The 24,502-nt window shown below is 41.1% G+C and overlaps 1 protein-coding gene across 1 annotated transcript in view; it reads right to left on the bottom strand.

The window, feature by feature from the left end:
- B3GLCT (beta 3-glucosyltransferase) overlaps positions 1-24,502 on the bottom strand; it is a 114,860-nt gene that overhangs the window by 67,569 nt on the left and 22,789 nt on the right. The window contains exons 4-5 of the mRNA XM_081214686.1: positions 14,138-14,247; positions 556-735 (exon numbers count right to left, since the gene is read on the bottom strand). Coding sequence (XP_081070812.1) covers positions 556-735; positions 14,138-14,247 — 290 coding nt within the window. The remainder of the gene's footprint in view (positions 1-555; positions 736-14,137; positions 14,248-24,502) is intronic.

Below are 24,502 nucleotides of genomic sequence, written 5' to 3'. Positions count from 1 at the left end.
TAAGCATATAGGAAAGCCAGATACTAATGGTTTATGAAACAGCTAGACTTCTTAAAGTTAATTCTTTCTATGACAAACCCCAATTCAGAAGAGACATAATTCTCAAATAAAATATCAAATATATTGACATTATATCTTTTAAGAAAGAAACATATTTAAAAATAAAAGCTATTCATGATTAAGAATCAATCATCAATGCTTAAACTGTATGAATTATGCAGTTTGACTATAAACATATCTAATTTCTCTAATATTAAGTTAAAGTAGTTCTAAAGACACATGGTACACTAGATATAAAAAGAGGAGACTCAGAGAACTGAATCATTTTTGTAAAAAATCCAAGAAATACCTAATTAGTTTGAAGTAGTACTTATGATGTATAGCTTGGGAAGAATTGTTTTAGATATGAGACAAACAGTAAGGAGCTGGGGAATTACGGTCAGTGTAGATTAATTCAAAGAAAACCCACTGCCTAGTGAAACAGGAAAAAAAAAAAGAATCAATCATCAGGAAATCCGATTACAGTAGCGGTCATAGAGTCCAAACTGACTTTACTTCCTGACTCTGAGGGAAAAACACCCTGTGAGTAAGAAAACTAGGGAGCCTACAAGCGTCAGGTAGAGATGCCAATAATGAGCACGTGTCACGTGAGACATACTGCGGTAACAACGGAAGTATGGTCCACGCGCCTTCCTGCTGAGCCAGCTGGTGAAGGAGGAGGACTCTGGGGACTTCCTGAAGAAACAATCGTCAAAGCAGAGAAACAAATAAAAAACACAATAGGACCGCAGCAATTTCTTCAAAAGACTCAAATTTAAAACCAGGTATTTTTAAAGACCTGAGGCTTTGCTCTTCCTACTCGTCTCTTTTCTCTTCCCTTTGGAGCTACTAGAAGTGAAGGATTTTCGCTGAAGCCACACAGCCTCCTCAGCCCCCAGGCTCCGCATGGCGCAGAGGCCCCCCAGGAAGGGTCTCCAGTGACACCCGGAGCAGAACTGGAATTTGCAGGCATGCAAAGGCGACTGGAAGGCAAGAGCCCAGCGGAAGTCAGGGCAAACTCAGAGGCATAAAGACAGCTTTCTCTGTGTACACAACAGAGGAAGCACGTGGAAAATAAAACACTTCGGGCTAAACAACAGGATATAATAGCCAATTTACCTCAAGTGAAGAAAAAATTTTAGAGTGCCCTAAAAACACTAAAACACCATCATAATGAAGAGCTTTCGGTCTAGACACTAGAAATAGAATCCTCAAGTATTCAGGCAACAACAGTAATAGCGTAATGATGGAATATCAAAATTAATAAACTTCAGAGGAACTAAGATCCAGAAATAGACACAACTACGGTTACATATACATACCTGCTCTACTGTAGAGAGAGAGAGAGTCATATCTTTAAAGCTATAAATGTGAGCTTTGAAGTTAAGCACTATTTAATCTATTTCAAGTTGAGACAAGTCAAAACCCAGACACCTAATATGCCTGGACACCCCCAACAAACTGCAGGATATTCTGTGTTTTGTAGTGCCTACAGCCCGGTAATTGTTACAAAAGACTTTAAGAATACATGCTTCACTATATGAAATATTACCACACTAAAGTAGATGCCATACCATTCTTTAAGTTCACATAAGTTTATTATTTAAGAAGAAAAGAATGGTTTCCAATATAAATCTTCAGGATATCAAATAAGCCTCATTTCTTCATTGCATGCAGTATTTTTTTAACTGCTGTGTACAAATATGAAACATAAAAACAGTAATCAAAGGTTAAATCACACTAACAATATGGCACATCAGAGAGAAAAAGCAAACTCCTAAAGGTTGAATTAGCAGCTCCCCAGTGTAATCTGGGCTTTCCTACTGTTGATTCTGAATAATGAAGTAATTTTCATTATTCAAAAACTGCTATATATATATGTGTATATATATACACATATATTAGCTATATGCTGTATACATGTATATGCCATACACGTACATATATATGCCATATATATACATATCTATACATATACATGCATATATAGCTATATGCTTATACATACATATGGCATTTATACATATATACACATACATATATATCACACACATACATATTCATGATGATTATATAAGAGCAAAAATCATGTGTGAAGAAAACTAGTAACATTAATATTTGCATAAAACTTTCAAATAATTATGGGAGCATGCTAATATGAACTAGCTAGAAAAGAAACACATCAAACACTAGAAGAAGTCTTACAAGAAAATAAGTTGCAAATGAGCTATTATATAGCAACTGAAATTATAATAATGAAGACGTTATGACAACGGGAATGTCTTTCTGTCAAATGTTAAAACACATAATTCCAACCATGTAAAACAAAATCACAGATGAATAGAGACTGGAAAGGAGCCAGAAAAATGAAAATATTTGGGTCAGAAGGATGAAATTATTACATATATGCTTTAAAATATATTTTAAATAAAAAATTGTTTTGAGCAAAAATAAATACGAAAACGTGGTTACCAAACAAGAACCACCCTTCCGAGTTTTAGGAACTATACAAGTGATGTCAACAAATATTACACCCAGACAGGTAACCTCTGCAGGAAGGCTGTGAGGGCACTTTCCTGGCAGAGGTGCAGAGGCAGGCCTACAAATACCTTCTGTCACGACAATTTGCAGCAGGCAAAGGTTTAGTCAGCGCAAAGGAGGAGTTATATTCTAGACTAAAATAAACTCTCTGGATTACTAGTGGGTTACAATCTTTCCTATCGCCATTACTTTTTGTTTACTAAATCACATGCCTGGATTTTGTATTTGCTTCAGTTGGTGAACACAAAAATGGCAATCAAGTTTTCTGTACCCCTGTATCTCCAAAGAGAAACATTCCAAAAACTAGTATGCTACGTTGATAACTACGTCCAAGTATGTGTGAATACCTTTGTCTTAAAAATATAAAATAGGTCCTCCCTTGATACTCAGAAACCTGGTCTTGATTAACTCTTGATTAAGCCAAAGCCATTCTACTTATAAATAAACTTTTGTCTACTAATCCTCAAAAAGGACCAAGAGTTTTTATTCTTGTTTTATATATATGTGTGCATATATATATGCATGTATGTTTGTGTCTCTGTGTGTATATATTCTGTGTGAATGCAAACACAGACCCAGACTTAGATACACACATACTCATATGTATTAGCACCTCTAAGATAAAATAATTTAAAAAGTCACAATAAAATTTTCCATCAAATGATCTTATCTTAGTTCTTACCACTCGGGATTGTAATAATTTATGTTCTTTATATCTACTGTCTGTTCTAACACGCAGGCTCAGCGGCCATGGCGCACGGGCCCAGCCGCTCCGCGGAATGTGGGATCTTCCCGGACTGCGGCACGAACCCGTGTCCCCTGCATCGGCAGGCGGACTCTCAACCACTGCGCCACCAGGGAAGCCCAAAAGACAGTTTTTTAGTATGTAATTGCAGGGATGAATAAGGAAGAGTTTTCAAACGAAAAATCAAGGAAAAAGTAAGAAAATGTTCTATCAACAGAGCCCTTTGGAATAAAAGCTAAAAGCTATAACAAAGGCAGTCATGCCTGTCAGCAATCTAAATGATGCCTATTCACCAAACCATGATTCTATTTCAAACCTAAAAGTTAAAGGTCAAATTCTATCAAAAATGAGATAACACCATAACAGAGGCAAGCATAAAGGGACTAAAAATACAAATAATCAAATATGGGTAAATGACAGAAAAGGAAAAAAAAAGTTGATCACAGTAATTTAACCATCTTATGTTAACACTATTTGTCTTGTTGAACCAAAGTCTACCTTTATTTCCATCACTGGCATCTACTATTATCCTAATAAGTATTTTGAAGTCAGAAAGTCTACTGGACCTTCAGGCAGTACTTCCTTTGAGCATTTTTTATCAAGGCATATTCACATTTAATGCCATTAATAATTATTGAGAACCAACAAATTCAAAACCAACACTCTACTTCATTACCTGGTTCTCATACATATTCATCATCTTCATTTGGGAAAGGGTTTTGATTTCATAGCTGAGCATTCTAAAAATGCTTTGAGAATGGAGAAAGCCCATTATTCTTGATATGGAGGCAGAAATCATTAAAAATTTATATCTAGGAATAGTATGAATGAAAAAGCCAACATTTGAACATGGATCAAAGCAGATTAATATTTTAAATGTCATAAATAATTTTATTAGGCAAATTTGGTTTTGAACCACTTTAGTCTTTCTGCCTCTGTCTGGAAAAAGTTCAACTAATTTAACTCCATGATGCTGGCCTCTTCCCTTGTCAACAGACTATTTCCCAATATTTGTTACTTGTCCATACCTTAATTTAAGTACATGAGTTTATGGTCTAATTCGGTCTCATTATTCAGACCAAGTACTAAATTAGAAAGCAGAAACCAAGATATTTGTTCAGTATTAGGCAAAAGTTCTAAAGACCTGAAACCTGCTTTTAAGACGGATTCCAGTTCAACTGTATTTCCAAATTCCAATTATTACATAGCTCTTAGGCATTGAACTGAGCTTTTAGACCAACAAATAAATCATGACAAAAATTAACATCTGTTTATTGTTATTTCTTCCATAAGAAGTAGGTCTATCTTATGAGGATATAATATCCTGTTTGGAACATGTATCAGACAGATTTACTAGCCTTTAAAAACCCAGGATTCACATGTGGACCAGGAGATTACAGTGATGCTATAATGACAAACTTTCCAGGAATCTGAGCCTATGTTAAAATATATTTTTCCCCAGAAACCTGTCATTTCCTAACAAGAGAAAAATATTACCTCATCATTGATATAATTTCTTTTTATTAAATATTTACTTTGAAATGCATTACTGTGTACATTTTTATAGCTCATATAACTCTGTTTTAACTAATCATTTACTCACTCATGAAAGGCAATAAAGCTTAGCATGTAGGGACCTGATTTCTGGAGCCAAAGTGCTTGCATCAGAATCCTCGCTCCAGCTCTTCTGAGCCCTGCAGCCTTGAGCAAGTTGCCAGACCTGCCTGTGGTCTGTTATCTCATCTCTAACATGGGGGTCACAACAGTCCTGGGGATCAAGTGAGTTAATACATGCCAAGCACTTGGCACAAGCTTGCATGTGATGGTTATTAATATTATTATGATTGTACAATATTCGTTGAGCAACTACTACGTGCCAGGCGCTGTTCTAGGAACACAGTAAACAGCTGTGAAAAGACTGGGCAGAGTCTTGGATCTGACCTCTTGGATCTCAGGTTCTAATGTAGGATACAGGCAATAAGCAAATATATCTGGAATATAATGCCAAGGATAAATGGTATTAAAAAAAATAATAAAGCCGGGTAAGGTGAGAGAGGGCACAGACCACTGTTTACGAACTGGCGTGGAATTACTTGCACGCAGCGGCTGCAGCGATCTGCCGCCTGGCCCCGTTATTAAGGCCCCACCTGTGTGTCAGCAGGCAGATCAGAACTGAGACGCAAGCCTGGCCGCACTGCTTGTTAATGATGTGAACGTGGGCAAGTTGCTCAATCCCTCTAAGCCCGTTTCCTCTCTGCAAATGGGGAGAATTGCAGAAACCACTTCATAGACTTAGATGAGCTGACGCTTGAAGGCGGCACAGTGTATTGACATGAGCGCGAGTTAAAGTAACAGTGATGGTGAGCACTCAGTGAGCGTCAGCTGTGGTCACTACTACGGCTTCCAACCCTCCTCCAGGGTCTCCACTGCGGACCCTGGCGCCACGTATTAGGTGTCTCACTAGTCCCTCCAAGCCCGCCTCAGCTCATGGAGTAGCTGACCCCTTTGCCAACATCCTGCGAGACCCAAGATTTACTCTCTCCATCAGTGGGGGTCCTCACAGTCGCCCCAGCAAACTCTTCCTGTTTCTTCAAGGCTCAGTTCAAATGTCATGACAAAGCCTCCGCTGACCTTTCCCGGCAGGGCGGGCAGGCTGCTGCCTGGCCTGTGTTCTCATGGTGGCTGCTGATGCGGCTGCAGGAAGTGACATGCAGTGCCCCGTCCCGCATCACGAGCCTCCCAGAGGGTGGCACAGGCAGGGCCCCCCTCCACAGTGACTCAACTGGAAAAGGTCACCCTGCAGGGCATCACCCGCCCCAGAGCACTGGCCTCCTCCAACACGTGCATGCATGCATTGCCACCTCACTTGGTCCCCTGGGCACCGACGTCACCACCAGGAGAGTGAGATCTAAAGTGACCACTCGGGACTTCACTGGTGGCACAGTGGTTAAGACTCCGCGCTCCCCATGCGGGGGGCCCGGGTTCGATCCCTGGTCACGGAACTAAGATCCCACACGCATGCCGCAACTAAGAGTTTGCATGCCACAACTAAGGAGCTGCCAAGCTGCAACTAAGGAGCCCACCTGCCACAACCAAGACCCAGCACAACCAAATATAAATAAATAAATAAAGTAAAATAAATAAATAAACCACTTGTATGGGTCCCTAGCTCCAGACTCAGAATCCTGCATGGCAACATCCAGCTGGCCACCCTCCATGAGTTGGGGAGACCCCAAGTCTGGCCTCTGATGTCCTGAGTGGGCCGAGCCCACTCCCACCAGAGTCACACCGGGTAGAAATCTCCAGTAAGGGAAGGTGTCCAAATGCTGGGCGCCAAACAGAGACCCACATTCACGACATGGTGTGAAGAATTCATTACAGCTGAGCAAGCCCCTGAGGAAGTGCACTCGGTCTCACTGCTCTGTTTTCTCCTGGAGCATCTTGCCCAGGCCCTTGCCTAAGTAAATATTCCACAGAGATTTGGTAAATGGATGCATAAATTCTTACTCAACAGCAACGTAGTAAGAACTCCACTTTAATAAATAACTTAATGTGATTACTTAACACCTACCGATTACAACAAAAAACAAACTTTCACTAAGTAATTAAGCATCCAATTGCTCTCACCTAAAAAGGAAAGTTTTGTGAAAGCGACTTGACTCTCACAGCTAACCTTTTAATGAAGCACCTCACGCTGTCTCCTTGCCAATAAAAAAAAGTCTAAAACTAGAAAACACAAGGCCATTTTCTCAAGCTTCTACACGCTAATCTATGAAAGGCTTTGCTCCCAGCTTTCCTGGCTTACCGCATGGAAATGAGGTTTTTTAAACTAATGAGCCAAGACCTAACTCTTCTTGAGAAAACAGTGATTTCCAAAACTTTCTGTGAATAAGCAGAATCATTTATTTGTAAGGTTGTGATTCTGCCAGCTTTTAAATAAAGTTCATACCACAAAAGAAGGCAACAAAATTGGAAGCATCTGTTCTCTTCAGAAGCTATTTAGCTGTGGGAAAGGAGAGTATGGAGGTTTCTAAGCAGCTAGTCTGGCCCCTTTGGGCCTAAAACAGAAAATGTAATCCATTATTGTCATAAAATGAAATTTACAGGGGCACTATACCCCCCCCCTAAAAAGAAAACCTTATAAGCCTAACCCACTGCTGAATTTTCTTTTCTGTATTTGGAGGATGCCTTAAAAACGGGTCCATACGTAGATGTAGAGAATGGACTTGAGGACACGGGAAGGGGGAAGGGTAAGCTGGGACGAAGTGAGAGAGTGGCATGGACATACATACGCTACCAAATGTAAAATAGATAGCTAGTGGGAAGCTGCTGCATAGCACGGGGAGATCAGCTCAGTGCTTTGTGACCACCTAGAGGGGTGGGATAGGGAGGGTGGGAGGGAGACACAAGAGGGAGGGGATGTGGGGATTTATGTATATGTATAGCTGATTCACTGTGTTATACAGCAGAAGCTAACACACCATGGTAAAGCAATTATACTCCAATAAAGATGTTAAAAAAAAAAGGGTTCATAACTTATTCGTGGTTCTGCCCCTCCCTGAGGTCCTGCCTTCATTCTAAATTCAGCCTGTCCCCCTCTCTGAGTAGTCACTCCTACAGGGGCGTATTCCCTGTCTCCCATTCAAAGTGATTCCCCAACCACACATGGCCTGTGCCTTGTGCTAAGGTCATACTTCAGAGTCTTCAGTTTACTGGAACCTAGTTTAAAAAACACAGTGATGCTCTCTCCTCTCTCCTTTATTGCTTCCAGTTTAATCTTATTTTGAATTCCTTTGGTGAACATTAACGGTTTCTGTAATTTTAAGCAAGTGTTGATACATTTCTGAAGGTGCAGGAAAAATTATGTCAATCTAGGATCAGCCTTGGTTACCGGATCCCAGGTCCCAGGAGGCAAAAAATACTCTCATTTGACAGCCTCTCCATCACAACATAAACTCAAGCTTCTCCAGCAGAGTCTTCGCCAGAGACTGAGCTGCCGGCGCCCATTTCATGTAACAAAAAATAATAATACGAAGAAGAATTTTCACACATACATTCACTCAAGAAGGAATTTTTTTCAAGTTCAAAAAGCAGAAGTCAAATCACAATTGACACGTAGATGCCATGCACATAAGAGGTATTTAAAACAAAACACACTCAAGTGCCTGATTAATTCAGAGATTGTCACACAAACTCTCCTTATGGGTTTCTGTTAGCCTTACCTCCACCTGGCTTTTGTTCATGCACCTCTTTGAACAGTCAATCTTTATAAGCTCACACTACCCTTCCATCTGTAATGCAGGGAGAAAACACTCAGGAGAAAAGGCAGCACTTCTTCCAAATCTGCATCCTTCTATCTGTAGATGTACCTTTAGGAAGCCTGTTCTGGTCAACCATGTTACCAGCTCTACTTTCCATCCATTTTCATCTAGAAAGATCACTATTCCTGCTAAAACACACTTTACTCGTCCCCCTGAACAAATCCTAGGTCCCCTGGCATCCCAAAAGCAAACCTTCCTGATGATTCATGTCTTCGTCTTCCAGATCTGGTTCCCTGTTCCAGACCAACATCTCCCCAGCTAATTTCCTGTCTCTCCTATCTGATCTGATAAAAGTCTTCCTTCATGTGCTGTTTACATATCGCTCTACTTCCTGAACAGCTTCATGACCATCGTCTTTCTCAAGGGCCCCATGGACTGTCTGGAGATGTCCTGTGACGTTCAAAAGTACCTAATGTAGCTACAGATGTGCAATTAATATTGTTGAATAGATATTTTAATAGACTTATTTTGGATTTCTGATTTCTGCTTAATGATACAGTCATTTCTATTATGAGATCGTTACCATCTATCTGATAAGTAATTCAAAGAACTAGAGTATCTTTTCTAATCCCTCTCTAATTCTGCTCCACCACAACCCAGAATGGTTCTCTGTACATAGGAAGTCCTTGGTAAAGTCTGCTAGCTTCCTGACTAGAAGAACTATATCATTATAGACTTCAAAACCATTATGAACTGCCTTATAAGCATCAAACCTGGAAATGGGAGTGACAACTCACAATGCCCCAGATTGTTTCAGAAAACAAGGGAAACAGCTTCACCGCTCTGGTAACAACTCCGAGTACAGTGTCATGTTTCAGATAGAAAGTCTGCTTAGGCTCCTGTTTTTATACTCAAATGAGAAGAAGGAAAAACGTTTGTGTTTTCAATAAGACCACATTTTAGCACCTTGAGGCAAAACAGGCGTAAGCAATGACTTGCCAAAGCAGAAGAGAACCGCTAGAAGCAGATGCCTAACTGCAGAAACCATTCAATGTTTGCCCCTTAATTTTTGGCAGATTTCGTAGTCAAGTGCAACCTGACAGGAGTAGTGAGTAAATCAACAGCAGTTCTAGACATCTGGTGGTGTGGAAGAGATATTTTGGACTATCAGATAAATATTCAGATGATAAAACCTGTGGCTGATTCCTCCGTCACTAAGCAACTGTGGTGAATGCTCGTGGTGGGAAAACTGATGGCGAAAACCGAAACTGCAACCTGAAGCCTTCAGGATTCAGGTCGCAGGTGACATCCTGTCCCATTGGAGGCACAGAGCATACCTGGCAAACCATGGGGCTGACCCCTCGGAGGAGCCAGCCCGCTTCTGCCGCAGCTCTGCGGATGCCCTGACAGCCCTGCCCCGGATTCGGCCGTCCTCGTCTTCCCCAGCTGACGGCTAGGCTGTCAGTTCTTTACCAAGAATATGTCCGTTTCTGAAACCAAGTTCCAGTCAAGTTGCAACTAGGGAGCCATTACCTGCCTCTCCAAGCGACTTTGCTGCCCTATAGTTTGTGCACCTCAACGCTTAATTCTCTGCACTTAATCTTCTTTCTCTGTTTTCGCGTAGTTCGAGGTCAGGGGAGCTCATCATTGCCCCAGGCATTGTCTACAGACCTGGTGTGAGCTTTCGACAATCTGTGGATCTCCAAGACGCTATGCGTGGAATAAACTGAACTTTAAATCGCATACGTAACATAAAGAACTCTACGAAGAGAAAAAAATGAACCAGTATCAGGTACAGATGCAAACTGTAAAATCTTTCCAGCTATTTCAACTACCAAAAGACTTGTTAACCCAACTATGAAATGACCTAAGTTGTAACAGTACAGCCTGGATCTTGTGAGCAAATTAAATCCAAGTGCTAAAACAAAATTCTCTCGTAACTACTTCAGTGCTCATAGCTGGCTTCCATGCTAGGAAAGAATTAAATAAGAAAAACAGACTATCTGATCATTAAAGCGAGTTTTCCAAGTGCTTTAGTCTAGACTCCATTTATTATCACGGAAATTAGATGCTGGGGGACAGGGGTTTGCTTGATGATACTGCTTTATTAGGTGTCTTTAAATGTAAAACCAATACTGCCACCTAGTGGCAATCTAAGTCACCCGCTAAACAGGTGGTCTAAATGGCAAACTGTAAATGCAAAGGACAATACAAATTAAGTAGAAGCATACTGAAACTAAACAGAAGCACAGAATAAACTGCTAGAAAAGTTCAACACTTTAGAGAAATAGAACTGTTTTCTAAGTTTTGAGAGTTGAGAATCACGCATCCATGAAAACACAGTTGCTTATGTTGTGTGTGTACAACTTTAAGGTTATATCCTTAAAAGGAAGCTGCCCGTCCTCCAGACGCCAGCATGCAGATGTCAGGGTGGTTAGCCCGCTTCAATAACGCAGATGAGGACTAGGCTTCTCAGCTTATGGCAAAGTAACGAGACAGAAGGAAACCAGAGCACAGCTGCCTCCTCCTGCCTCCCCCAAGAGGGACTGTTTGCTGGGGAAGTAAATCACCACCTTCCTTAGTCACTGTTACACTGTCTGTGTGAAAGCAGTCAGTATTGCTTTCCCATACTGTCATTCACTTAATCATGAGATCAGACTTTCCGAGCATCAACTCATGCTCAGTGTTTTAGTCTACTCTTCTCCCTAAACTCTGTGGCTTCCCTGGGAGAAGTAAAGTAGTAGTTGCATTTAACATGAGAGGGGTTGGCCCTTATCAATCTAAAAATTAACAAAAAAAATTTTTAATAGATAAAATAATTTACTTAAAATAATGTTTAGTTTTCATTTGTTCAATTTATTCTGGATTCAGTTCAACTGTCCTATGTTGAATACCCACTGTGCTGAAGGTGCTATGGAGGAATCAAAAACAGAACATGCCACAGCATCTGCCTTCAAAGAACCTGTGATTTCATACAGGGTATTTATGTGTTTGTGTGTGTGTAGACAAAAGGGTTCATAGCAGCACTATTTACAATAGCCAAGATATGGATGCAACCTAAGTGTCCATCAAGAGATGAATGGATTAGAAGATGTGGTACATATATACAATGGAATACTACTCAAAAGAATGAAATATTGCCATTTGCAGTGACATGGATGGACCTAGAATTTATCACACTAAGTGAAGTCAAACAGAGAAAGACAAATATCATACGCTATCACTTGTATGTGGAATCTAAAAAAAAATGATACACACAAACTTATTTACAAAATGGAAATAGATTCACAGACATAGAAAACAAACTTATGATTACCAAAGCAGAAAGGAGAAGGGAGGGATAAATTAGGAGTTTGGGATTAACATATACACACTAGTATATATAAAATAGATAAACAACAAAGACCTACTTTTGTATAATAAGCTAAAATGGAAAGGAATCTGGAAAAGAGTATATATATGCACACACACACACACACACATATAAAACTGAATCACTTTGCTGTACACCTGAAACTAACACAACATTGTAAATTAACTATACTTCAATTTAAAAAAAAACAAAAACAGTATAAGAAAAAAGTGACCATACTATAAGAGAAGTAAAAGGAAACTTCTATTACAACAGAAAAGAGAACAAGGAAAAATTAGATAATGAAATTCAGGGATTCAGTTTAATGAACATTCACTGAGGACCAGGTTCAGTACATGGAAAGCTCTGTGCTTGGTTCTGAGCCATCAAAAACTACTAAGAGGACTTCCCTGGTGGCGCAGTGGTTGAGAGTCCGCCTGCCGATGCAGGGGACACGGGTTTGAGCCCTGGTCTGGGAAGATCCCACATGCCACGGAGCAACTAAGCCCACACACCACAACTACTGAGCCTGCGCTCTAGAGCCCGCGAGCCACAACTACTGAGCCCTCGTGCCACAACTACTGAAGCCCACGCACCTGGAGCCCGTGCTCAACAAGAGAAGCCACCGCAACGCGAAGCCCACACACTGCAACGAAGAGTAGCCCCTTCTCACCACAACTAGAGAAAGCCTGCGCATAGCAACGAAGACCCAACACAGCCAATAAATAAATAAATAAATAAATTTTAAAAATAAGTAAATAAAACACACATGAATCTGCCTCTACAAAAGGGAAGGTATTTCTGGGAACAAGGTAGAGATATATGTGCCCTTAATTCATATATGAATTCAAACGATACATAACTCTGTCCTGACATCATCACTGATTCACAGTTTGGGGTAACAGCCAAGGCCCAACTGAGCTAAATTCCATGAATGCTCACCTGGACCCCACTGAGGGACTATGTGGGGCCCTGCTCCCCGACCCCCGCAGGGGCCTCTACCAGAGTCCACCAAGGAATCCCAGCCTGTCAAGGTTGCTGCAGGACTTCCTCTCTGATGGAATCTGAAAACGTTTAGTAGAAGAAAATCTCCAAAGTTGGGTTTCCAGACAAAGGGGAACTTTAAACTCATCAAGCTGCTCCTATCTCCAAGTTCCCCAAAACAAAACAAAACAAAACAAAACCCAACCACCTGTCTATAGCCTGCAACACTTTCCTCTCCCTTGAGAAGGTATGATGCTCCAAGTAGAGGACCCAAGGGTCTGTCCTTGCGGGGACGTGGGGAGGGTGGATGAATTTCATACGTAAAGCATTTAAAGATTAAGCACAGTAAGCCTTACTGTCAGCAGTGCCTTAACCTTGAATACCATTACAGTTGTTCCTTTTCCCATTGATATTTCCAACCCTTTATTTCCCAGCTCCCACCAACAGAAAGAAGCTATCTGTCAAACACACAGGTCTCTTGTCAGAGAGCTCTTGATGGCTTTTACCTCCAGACAGCACTTCTGTCTCGAAGGCCACAGCCATACAGTGGAGTGGGCTGGAAGGAGTTTCTTTGCTTGGCTAAAAAAGAAAGCTCCTATATGGCAGCACAAGAAGGTAGACCTTCCTTTGCCCCAAACCTCCAGCATCATTCAGAACAGATTTAAACTCAGTTCACGCCTATTTTAAACGTTATTAAAGTGTACCTGGACGTGTCAATCTTTCTCTCCATAATCCTTCTTGGATATTACATTATAAATCAAAGTTCAATGAATAAGATCCAATTAAAAAACGGATTAAGAAACTCACAGAAGAAGCACCGCACTAAGGTTGATGAAAGTGATATTTCAACATAAAAATTGCCTTAGAACTTGTTACCAAAATTTTGAACATTAATTATCTTTGCTATTTTAAGCTCTGCCTTTAAAAAGTTATTTCTTCCACTTTTTTCTATCATACTTTATGATGAAACCATGATAGTCTGATACATTTATATAATTCTCTTAAAATATATATATAATGATTTAGAATATGATGATTTGAGCATTAGAAATTAACTAGAGCATTTTAAACAATATAGTCCATATTAAGCCAGTAAAACAAAAAAGAGGTATTTTATCTAAATAAAATTGATCATCTATGGACCAAGAGCTTTGGAAAACATAAACGAATCAAGAAATAAGTAATTATCTGACATTCCAAGTCATCTCTACATACCTGTGTAAGATCTGCAGCTTGCTTTAAGATGCTTTGTTTTAACTGTTCTGCTTTCTTTGCATGAAAAGAATTACTTTGACTCTGGATGACAAATGCAATTCCTTTTAAATCTAGAACAACAACAACAAAAAGTTTTCAGGTATTTTTTTTAACAACGACTGAAATAAACTTGAAAACAAGTCAAAAAAAAAAAAACAACCACAAGGCAAGCCTTCAGGCAATAAACTCTTAGGGGAAAAAAATCAATTTATATGTAATTCTAATAACAAAATCTCCCTTTTTAAACTGATCTCTGCAACTTCCTTCCTAGAAATTAGTAAGTAAATAAGCTCGCTGTACTAGACCAAGTCTGTGTTAACAAACTGTGACTTTGCTCCTGCATCTGTCAGAAAGTATGCAAATGTTAATGTGGGAAAGAACACTCACTTCCCTAGTCACTGAAAATCCAATGTTTGCAAGAAGCCTTTTAACAATTCACAGATAACCCTACAGGGTGTCTACCTGTTAGGGGCTGCATTGTGTCCCCCAAACTTCATGTGTTGAAGTCCTCACCCCCAGTACCTCACAATGTGACCTTATTTGGAACTGGGTCTTTACAGAGGTGATCAAGTTGAAGTGAGGTTATTAGTATAGGTCCTAATCCGATATACAATACTTGGCATCTTTATAAAAAGAGGAAATCTGGGCAAGAGACACACAGAGGGAGGATGCTGTGAAGACACAGGGAGAGGACGGCCACCTGCAAGCCAAGGAGGGGGGCCTCTGAGGAAACCAACCCAGCCTCCAGAACCGGGAGCCAAACTTCTGTTGAAGCCACACGGTTTGTGGCACTTTGTTTCAGCAGCCCTAGCAAGCTAACACTCTACCTCACACATATTCTGGACAGCCCTTCAAGGTGACGCTCAGCAGTGACCTCACAAGGCACCTGGCCAGGGCGCAGTGTTATCTCCAGGAAAACAGCCACGACTCCACACAGCAGGGCTGTAGCAGGAAGGGCTGCATAGAAGCCTGTCAGCAACACTGGCCACATTTGCCGCCAGCTAAGACTGGCTTCAGGGCAGCCGGTGTCTTGACAGGGTCCAGACCAGGGGAGACCACAGAGGTCTCGCCACAGAGGGGGCTGCTCAGGCCCCGCACCAGGGAAGCACATCAGGCCTGCCCAGGTTCTAAGCTCGTGATAAAGAAAAGAAACTGCCGTTGTGTCAGGACGCTGCCACCAGACAAGGGTGTTGGCCGAAGGCAGATGTCACATAAACTTTTAGCCTCCGAGCAACATGGATGGACCTGGAGATGATCATACTAAGTGAAGTATAAGTCAGACAGAGAAAGACAAATATATGGTATCATTTATATGTGGACTCTAATTAAAAAAAATACAACTGAACTTACAAAATGGAAATAGACGCAGACTTAGAGAATGAACCCCTGGTTACCGGGGGGGAGGGTCGGGGGGAGGGATAGACTAGGAGTTTGGGGTTGACATGTACACGCTGCTATATTTGAAATGGATACCCAACAAGGAGTACTGTACAGCACAGGGAACTCTGTTCCAGTACTCTGCAATGACTTAAATGGGAAAAGAATTTGAAAAAGAATAGACATATGTAAATGTATAACTAAATCACTTTGCTGTACACCTGAAACTAACACAACACTGTTAATCAACTATACTCCAATATAAAATAAAACTTTTTAAAAAATTAAAATTTAAATTTAAAAAACTGTAGCCTCCAGCAGGCTGACGGTAAATGAACGTGAGGACCCTCCCCCCACCAGGAGCTTTTCACTTTAACCCCTCGACTCAGGGACGCTAACTTGGTTCTAATTTATTCCATTATATTTTATCGTTCTCAGGTTCAGTTCTATAGTTCCATTCGTTTATTCACTCAAATATTCATACAACAAATAGCTCCACAGTGAGCAGTCCAGATCCTAAAAATAATCCAAAATGCTCTCTGGTTAAAACTCAACAAAAAATTTTAAAGGAAATGCTAAACAACCTGTTGAATATGACCTCATTCTTTCTTTGTAGGAGTTTATATAAATATGAACCTTCCACATACCGATCTCTGTTTTAAATCAGCTTCTTGCCTCTATAAATCAGACACACAGATAAGGCTCAAACGGGTATCTTCTACTTCAACTGAAATGTAACCTTCGATCCACTACATCTGAAACACTAACGTAACTGACTTATCAAAATGCAAAAGATTTATTTTTTTAAGACTGGAGTCATTAAGCCTCAGAGAATAATTTTTGCAAAATTTAATAAAGTTGAAGATGCACATGTGCAATGACCCAGAAACTCCACCCTTATTAATCATCCTTGAGAAACTCTCAATGCGTGTACAAGGGTATGTAACAAGAGTGCTCACAGCAGCACTGTGTAAAAAGAAAAAATTGGAAGCAAACCAGATACCCACTAACAGGATACACAAATTGGACTACTACACAGCAATAAAGATAAACTGACACTACGTGGATCAAGCCAGATGGATACTGGAAATGAACCCTACAGATAGTACGCTGAAAAAAGCAAGGCACGAGGGAATAACCATACAGTATAAATCAATGGTTTACAAAAATATAAACACAAATATATAAAAAATGGATATATACCATATATATGCATGTATACATATCAAATATGATGTAAAAGTATAAAAGACCACAGGAGAACGATGGACACCAAATCAAGATAATGGTTTAAATGCTACAGCTGTGTTAGGAATATTTTATTCCTTAATCTGAGTGGCAGATACATGATGTTATTACTCTTTGTAGCTTCCTGTATGTTCAAAATAATTCATAATAAATTTTTTTAAAACAGCAGCTCGGACTTCCCTGGTGGCGCAGTGTTAAGAATCCTCCTGCCAATGCAGGGGACACAGGTTCAAGCCCCAGTCCGGGAAGATCCCACATGCCGCGGAGCAACTAAGCCCATGCGCCACAACTACTGAGCCTGAGCTCTGGAGCCCGAGAGCCACAACTACTGAGCCCGTGTGCCACAACTACTCAAGCCTGCGCACCTACAGCCCGTGCACCGCAGCGAAGAGTAGCCCCGCCTCGCCACAACTAGAGAAAGCCCGCACGCAGCCATGAAGACCCAGCACAGCCAAAAAATAAATTAAATAAAGAAAAATTACATTTAAAGTTAAAAAAAAAAAAAGAGCAGCTCCATCTGTGAAAAGGTTAACCCTGAAGGAATCAACTCCCACCACCTCCTCTACCAGATCAGCCAAGTTCCCACTGTTGGCACAGAAGCAGCTCTTTGGTGTGGGGAAGAGGCTTGGGAAGAAGAAAAAAAGCGAATTCTTCCCCTTTTCATATCTGGGTCCTGTGCTATTTCCTCTGCTCCTGAGAGATCGTCCCCTTCCTTTATCACATGCTTGGACCTCGCATGCTGTGTGCACTCATTCAGCAAACATCTCCAAGCCTCACCTAAGCAGGAGGACCCAGGATACACAAAGGAGCAAGCGTGACCCCAGAACGCGAGTCTAGCTCAGAAGACGACATCACAGCACAAGGCCGTGGGTGTCACTGCAGAACCAAGCGGGGACCCTGGGGGAACAGAGGAGGAGAGCCAGTGCAGGGGGAGCTTCTGGGGAGGGGTGTTTCCTGAGTTTCCTCTAAAACACAGCAGTGGGACTTCCCTGCTGGTCCAGTGGTTAAGACTCCGCACTTCCACTGCAGGGGGCACCATGGGTTCAATCCCTAGTCGGGGAACTAAGATCCCACAGGCGCACAGTGCGGCCAAAAAAATAAAATATTAAAATTAGAAATTAACATAAAAAAATAAAAATGAAATAAACATCTAAAAAGTAAAAAAAAACACAGTTTCCTACAGACTCAGGCACAGAAGGTAGCACATCAGTGGCAGAAATAAGAGAGTTATCACAGAGCCCACAGTCCACCAGATCTTGGTAGCAGCCCCGAGAGGTGACCGGGGAGTTTATCGGGCATTTCTGAGAAAAGGATGAAGGGAACAGTCAGTGATAAAGTCAGAGAGGAAGGCTGCGTCAGCCAGATCAGGTCAGGGGGGTACTTAGGTGCCATGCAAAGAGGCCGGGTCTATAGATGAACAGCTTTCAAACTGGGGGAGGGCCCCAGAGCACTCTGGGACCCCAGAGAGCAGGGCCTCCCCAGACGATGTGATAAGGACACCAAGTCCTGGGGACACCCAGGGGACGGCTTTTCCAACAGAGAGAACAGTGAAGGTTTGGGACAGCAAATGGAGTGCTGGGCCCTGAAAGTATTACAGTTAGGGGAGGCTGTACGGTGAGGTAAGGAACGGAATGCGTACGCTGGAGTTACCTGTATGAGGCAGAAGCAGAAAGGTGTATCCAGGTCCTACAACCCTGACACAATGAACATCGACCACATTCAGCCCTGCCCCCATTCCAGAAAAGAACCAGCACAGTACAGTTTGGTTCTTAAATTCCTGCTGTTCTTTAGAGCGGCACCAAGAAATATTTCCTGACATACATCCTAAGCCCTCCTGGACCGCATCACATTCTGGCCGAGTCTAGATATCCGGGTTGTCTTCTCTGTTCATGCCATTCAACCACCTAACTCTTAAGCTCTCACTGCCCAGTCAGTGGAACCAAATAAGACGATTCTGCTATTTCCCCATCCCTTTGCTGATACTTCCCTAAACCTACCACAATTTGCCTTTAGCAAACACAGTCACAACTCAAGACAGATTGTCACTGTTTCTCCTCCAGGAATGAGTGATAAATGGGTCGTGCACTAAGTGCCTGACGATAATGATGAGTGTGGCAGTCGAGAAGGGAAGGTAGTCAAGGATACAGTGAGGACCCACTCAGTGTTAAAGCCGATGGTAGCTGTAGAACTTTCAGGAAACAGGACCGGAGATGGCTACAGAGGGAGCCCTGCAGGAGGATTAACTCTTCTGTGAAGGGAAAAGCAATCAAAGGTGGGGACACACAGTTCTTTGAGGCAGAAGCCCAGTGTGTCTCCCTTTGCTGGCAAAGCAATAAAGCTATCCTTTTCTTTCTTTTTTTTCTTTTTTATAAATTATTTATTTTTGGCTGTGTTGGGTCTTCGTTGCTGTGCACGGGCTATCTCTGGTAGCGGCAAACGGGGGCTACTCTTCATTGCCGTTCATAGGCTTCTCATTGTGGTGGCTTCTGTTGTGCAGCGTGGGCTCTCGGCACACAGGCTTCAGTACTTGCGGCACACGGGCTCAGTAGTTGTGGCACACAGGCTTAGTTGCTCCATGGCATGTGGGATCTTCCGGGGCCAGGGTTCGAACCCGTGTGCCCTTCATTGGCAGGCAGATTCTTAAACACTGCGCCACCAGTCATTGGTTCAAGATGGCGGAGTAGAAGGACGTGCTCTCGCTCCCTCTTGTGAGAGCACTGGAATCACAACTAACTGCTGAACACTCATCGACAGGAAGACACTGGAACTCACCAAAAATGATACCCCACATCCAAAGACAAAGGAGAAGCCATAATGAGATGGTAGGAGGGGCGCAATCACAATAAAATCAAATCCTGGGTGGGTGACTCACAAACTGGAGAACAATTACACCACAGAAGTCCACCCACTGGAGTGAAGGTTCTGAGCCCCAGGTCAGGCTTCCCAACCTGGGGGTCCAGCAACGGGAGGAGGAATTCCCAGAGAATCAGACTTTGAAGGCTGGCGGCATTTGATTGCAGGACTTCGACAGGACTGGGGGAAACAGAGACTCCACTCTTGGAGGACACAAAGTAGTGTGCACATCAGAACCCAGGGGAAGGAGCAGTGATCCCATAGGAGACTGAACCAAACATACCTGCTAGTGTTGGAGGGTCTCCTGCAGAGGTGGGGGGTGGCTGTGTCTCACCGTGTGGACAAGGGCACTGGCAGCAGAAGTTCTGGAAAGTAATCCTTGGCATGAGCCCTCCCAGAGTCCGCCATTACCCCACCAAAGAGCCTGGGTAGGCTCCAGTGTTGGGTGGCCTCAGGCCAAACAACCAACAGGGAGGGAACCCAGCCCCACCCATCATCAGACAATCAGATTAAAGTTTTACTGAGCTCTGCCCACCAGAGCAATAGCCAGCTATATCCACCACCAGTCCCTCCCATAAGGAAACTTGCACAAGCCTCTTAGATAGCCTCATCCACCAGACGGCAGGCAGGAGAAGCAAGAAGAGCTACAATCCTGCAGCCTGTAGAACAAAAACCACATTCGCAGAAACATAGACAAGATGAAAAGGCAGAGGGCGATGTACCAGATGAAGGAACAAGATAAAACCCCAGAAAAATGACTAAATGAAGTGGAGATAGGCAACCTTCCAGAAAAAGAATTCAGAAAAATGATAGTGAAGACAATCCAGGACCTCAGGAAAAGAATGGAGGCAAAGATCAAGAAGATGCAAGAATGTTTAACAAAGACCTAAAAGAATTAAAGAATGAACAAACAGAGATGAACAATATAATAACTGAAATGAAAAGTACACTAGAAGGAATCAACAGCAGAATAATTGAGGCAGAAGAACAGATAAGTGACCTGGAAAGCAGAATGGTGGAATTCACTGCTGCAGAACAGAATAAAGAAAAAAGAATGAAAAGAAATGAAGACAGCCTAAGAGACCTCTGGGACAACATTAAACTCACCAACATTCGCATTATAGAGGTCCCAGAAGGAGAAGAGAGAGGGAAAGGACCCAAGAAAATATTTGAAGAGATTATAGTTGAAAACTTCCTTAACATGGGAAACGAAATAGCCACCCAAGTCCAGGAAGTGAAGAGAGTCCCAGACAGGATAAACCCAAGAAGAAACACACAGAGACACATAGTAATCAAATTGGCAAAAATTAAAGACAAAGAAAAATTACTGAAAACAGCAAGGGCAAAATGACAAATAACATACAAGGGAACTCCCGTAAGGTTAACAGCTGATTTCTTAGCAGAAACTCTACAAGCCAGAAGGGAGTGGCATGATATACTTAAGGAAGCCAGAAGGGAGTGGCATGATATACTTAAGGTGATGAAAGGGAAGAACCGACAACCAAGTTTACTCTACCCAACTCTACCCGGCAAGGATCTCATTCAGATTCGATGGAGAAATCAAAAGCTTTACAGACGAGCAAAAGCTAAGAGAATTCAGCACCACCAAACCAGCTGTACAACAAATGCTAAAGGAACTTCTCTAAGTGGGAAACACAAGAGAAGAAAAGGACCTACAAAAACAAACCCAAAACAATTAAGAAAATGGGAATAGGAACATACATATCGATAACTACCTTAAACGTGAATGGATTAAATGCTCCAACCGAAAGACATAGACTGGCTGAGTGGATACAAAAACAAAGATCCATCTATATGCTATCTACAACAGACCCACTTCAGACCTAGGGACACATACAGACTGAAAGTGAGGGGATGGAAAAAGATATTCCATGCAAATGGAAATCAAAAGAAAGCTGGAGTAGCAATTCTCATACCGGATAAAATAAATGTTAAAATAAAGAATGTTACAAGAGACAAGGAAGGACACTACGTAATGATCAAGGGATCAATCCAAGAAGAAAATATAACAATTATAAATATATATGCACCCAACATAGGAGCACCTCAATACATAAGGCAACTGCAACAGCTAAAAAAGAAGAAATCGACAGTAACACAGTAATAGTGGGGGACTTTAACACATCACTTACACCAATGGACAGATCATCCAAACAGAAAATTAATAAGGAAACACAAGCTTTAAATGACACAACAGACCAGATAGATTTAATTGATATTTATAGGACATTCCATCCAAAAACAGCAGATTACACTTTCTTCTCAGGGCGCACGGAACATTCTCTAGGACAGATCACATCTTGGGTCACAAATCAAACCTCAGTAAATTTAAGAAAATTGAAATCATATCAAGCATCTTTTCTGACCGCAACACTATGAGATCAGAAATCCATTACAGGGAAAAAAATGTAAAAAAGAAAAACACATGGGGGCTAAACAATACATTACTAAATAACTAAGAGATCACTGAAGAAATCAAAGAGGAAATCAAAACATACCTAGAGACAAATGACAATGAAAACATGACGATCCAAAACCTACGGGATGGAGCAAAAGCAGTTCTAAGAGGGAAGTTTACAGCAATACAATCCTACTTCAAGAAACAACAAACATCTCAAATAAACAATCTAAACTTACACCTAGAGGAACTAGAGAAAGAAGAACAAACAAAACCCAAAGTTAGTAGAAGGAAAGAAATCATAAAGATCAGAGCAGAAATAAATGAAACAGAAACAAAGAAAACAAGAGCAAAGATCAATAAAACTAAAAGCTGGTTCTTTGAGAAGATAAACCAAATTGATAAACCATTAACCAGACTCATCAAGAAAAAGAGGGAGAGGACACAAATCTAAAATTAGAAATGAAAAAGGAGAAGTTACAACAGACACTCAGAAATACAAAGCGTCCTAAGAGACTACTACAAGCAACTCTATGCCAATAAAATGGACAACCTGGAAGAAATGGACAAATTCTTAGAAAGGTATAACCTTCCAAGATTGAACCAGGAAGAAACAGAAAATATGAACAGACCAATCACAAGTAATGAAATTGAAACTGTGATTAAAAATCTTCCAACAAACAAAAGTCCAGGACCAGATGGCTTCACAGGTGAATTCTATCAAACATTTAGAGAAGAGCTAACACCCAACCTTCTCAAACTCTTCCAAAAAATTGCAGAGGAAGGAGCACTCCCAAACTCATTCTATGAGGCCACCATCACCCTGATACCAAAACCAGACAAAGACACTACAAAAAAAGAAAATTACAGACCACTATCACTGATGAATATAGATACAAAAATCCTCAACAAAATACTAGCAAACAGAATCCAACAACACATTAAAAGGATCATACACCACCATTAAGTGGGATTTATCCCAGGGATGCAAGGATTCTTCAATATACACAAATCAATCAATGTGATACACCAGGTTAACAAAGTGAAGAAGAAAAACCATATGATCATCTCAGTAGATGCAGAAAAAGCTTTTGGCAAAATTCAACACATATTTATGATAAAAACTCTCCAAAAAGTGCTCATAGAGGTAACCTACCTCAACATAATAAAGGCCATATATGACAAACCCACAGCAAACATCATTCTCAATGGTGAAAAACTGAAAGCATTTACTTCCTCTAAGATCAGGAACAAGACAAGGATGTTCACTCTCACCGCTATTATTCAACACAGTTTTGGAAGTCCTAGCCATGGCAATCAGAGAAGAAAAGGAAATAAAAGGAATACAAATCGGAAAAGGGGAAGTAAAGCTGTCAGTGTTTGCAGATGACATGATACTACACATAAAGAATTCTAAGGATGCCACCAGAAAACCACTAGAGCTAATAAATGAACTTGGTAAGGTTGCAGGATACAACATGAACACACAGAAATCTCTTGCATTCCTATACACTAATGATGAAAAACCTGAAAGAGAAATTAAGGAAACACTCCCATTTACCACTACAACAAAAGGAATAAAATACCTAGGACTAAACCTACCTAGGGAGACAAAAGACCTGTACTCAGAAAACTATAAGATACTGATGAAAGAAATTAAAGATGATACAAACAGACGGAGAGATATGCCATGTTCTTGGATTGGAAGAAGCAATATTGTGAAAATGACTATACTACCCAATGCAGTCTACAGGTTCAGTGCAATCCCTATCAAATTACCAGTGGCATTTTTACAGAACTAGAAAAAAAAATCCTAAAATCTGTATGGAGACACAAAAGACCCCAATAGCCAAAGCAATCTTGAGGGAAAAAAACGGAGCTGGAGGAATCAGATTCCCTGACTTCAGACTATACTACAAAGTTACAGCAATCAAGACAATATGGTACTGGCACAAAAACAGAAATACAGATCCATGGCATAGGATAGAAAGCCCAGAGATAAACTCACGCACCTATGGTCAACTAATCTATGACAAAGGAGGCAATGATATAGAGTGGAGAAAAGACAGTCTCTCCAATACGTGGTGCGGGGGAAACTGGACAGCTACATGTAAAAGAATGAAATTAGAACACTCCCTAACACCATACACAAAAAATAACCTCCAAATGGATTAGAGACCTAAATGTAAGACCGGATACTATAAAACTCTTAGAGGAAAACATAGGAAGACACTCTTTGACATAAATCACAGCAAGATCTTTTTTGATCCACCTCCTACAGTAATGGAAATAAAAAAATAAATAAACAAGTGGGATCTAATGAAACTTAAAAGTTTTTGCACAGCAAAGGAAACAACAAACAAGACAAAAAGACAACCCTCAGAATGGAAGAAAATATTGGCAAACGAATCAACGGACAAAGGATTAAT

Source organism: Mesoplodon bidens (genome assembly GCF_964165515.1).
Source record: "Mesoplodon bidens genome assembly, chromosome: 17".
Taxonomy (NCBI): domain Eukaryota; kingdom Metazoa; phylum Chordata; class Mammalia; order Artiodactyla; family Ziphiidae; genus Mesoplodon; species Mesoplodon bidens.
This window is presented reverse-complemented; position numbering and strand designations above follow the sequence as displayed.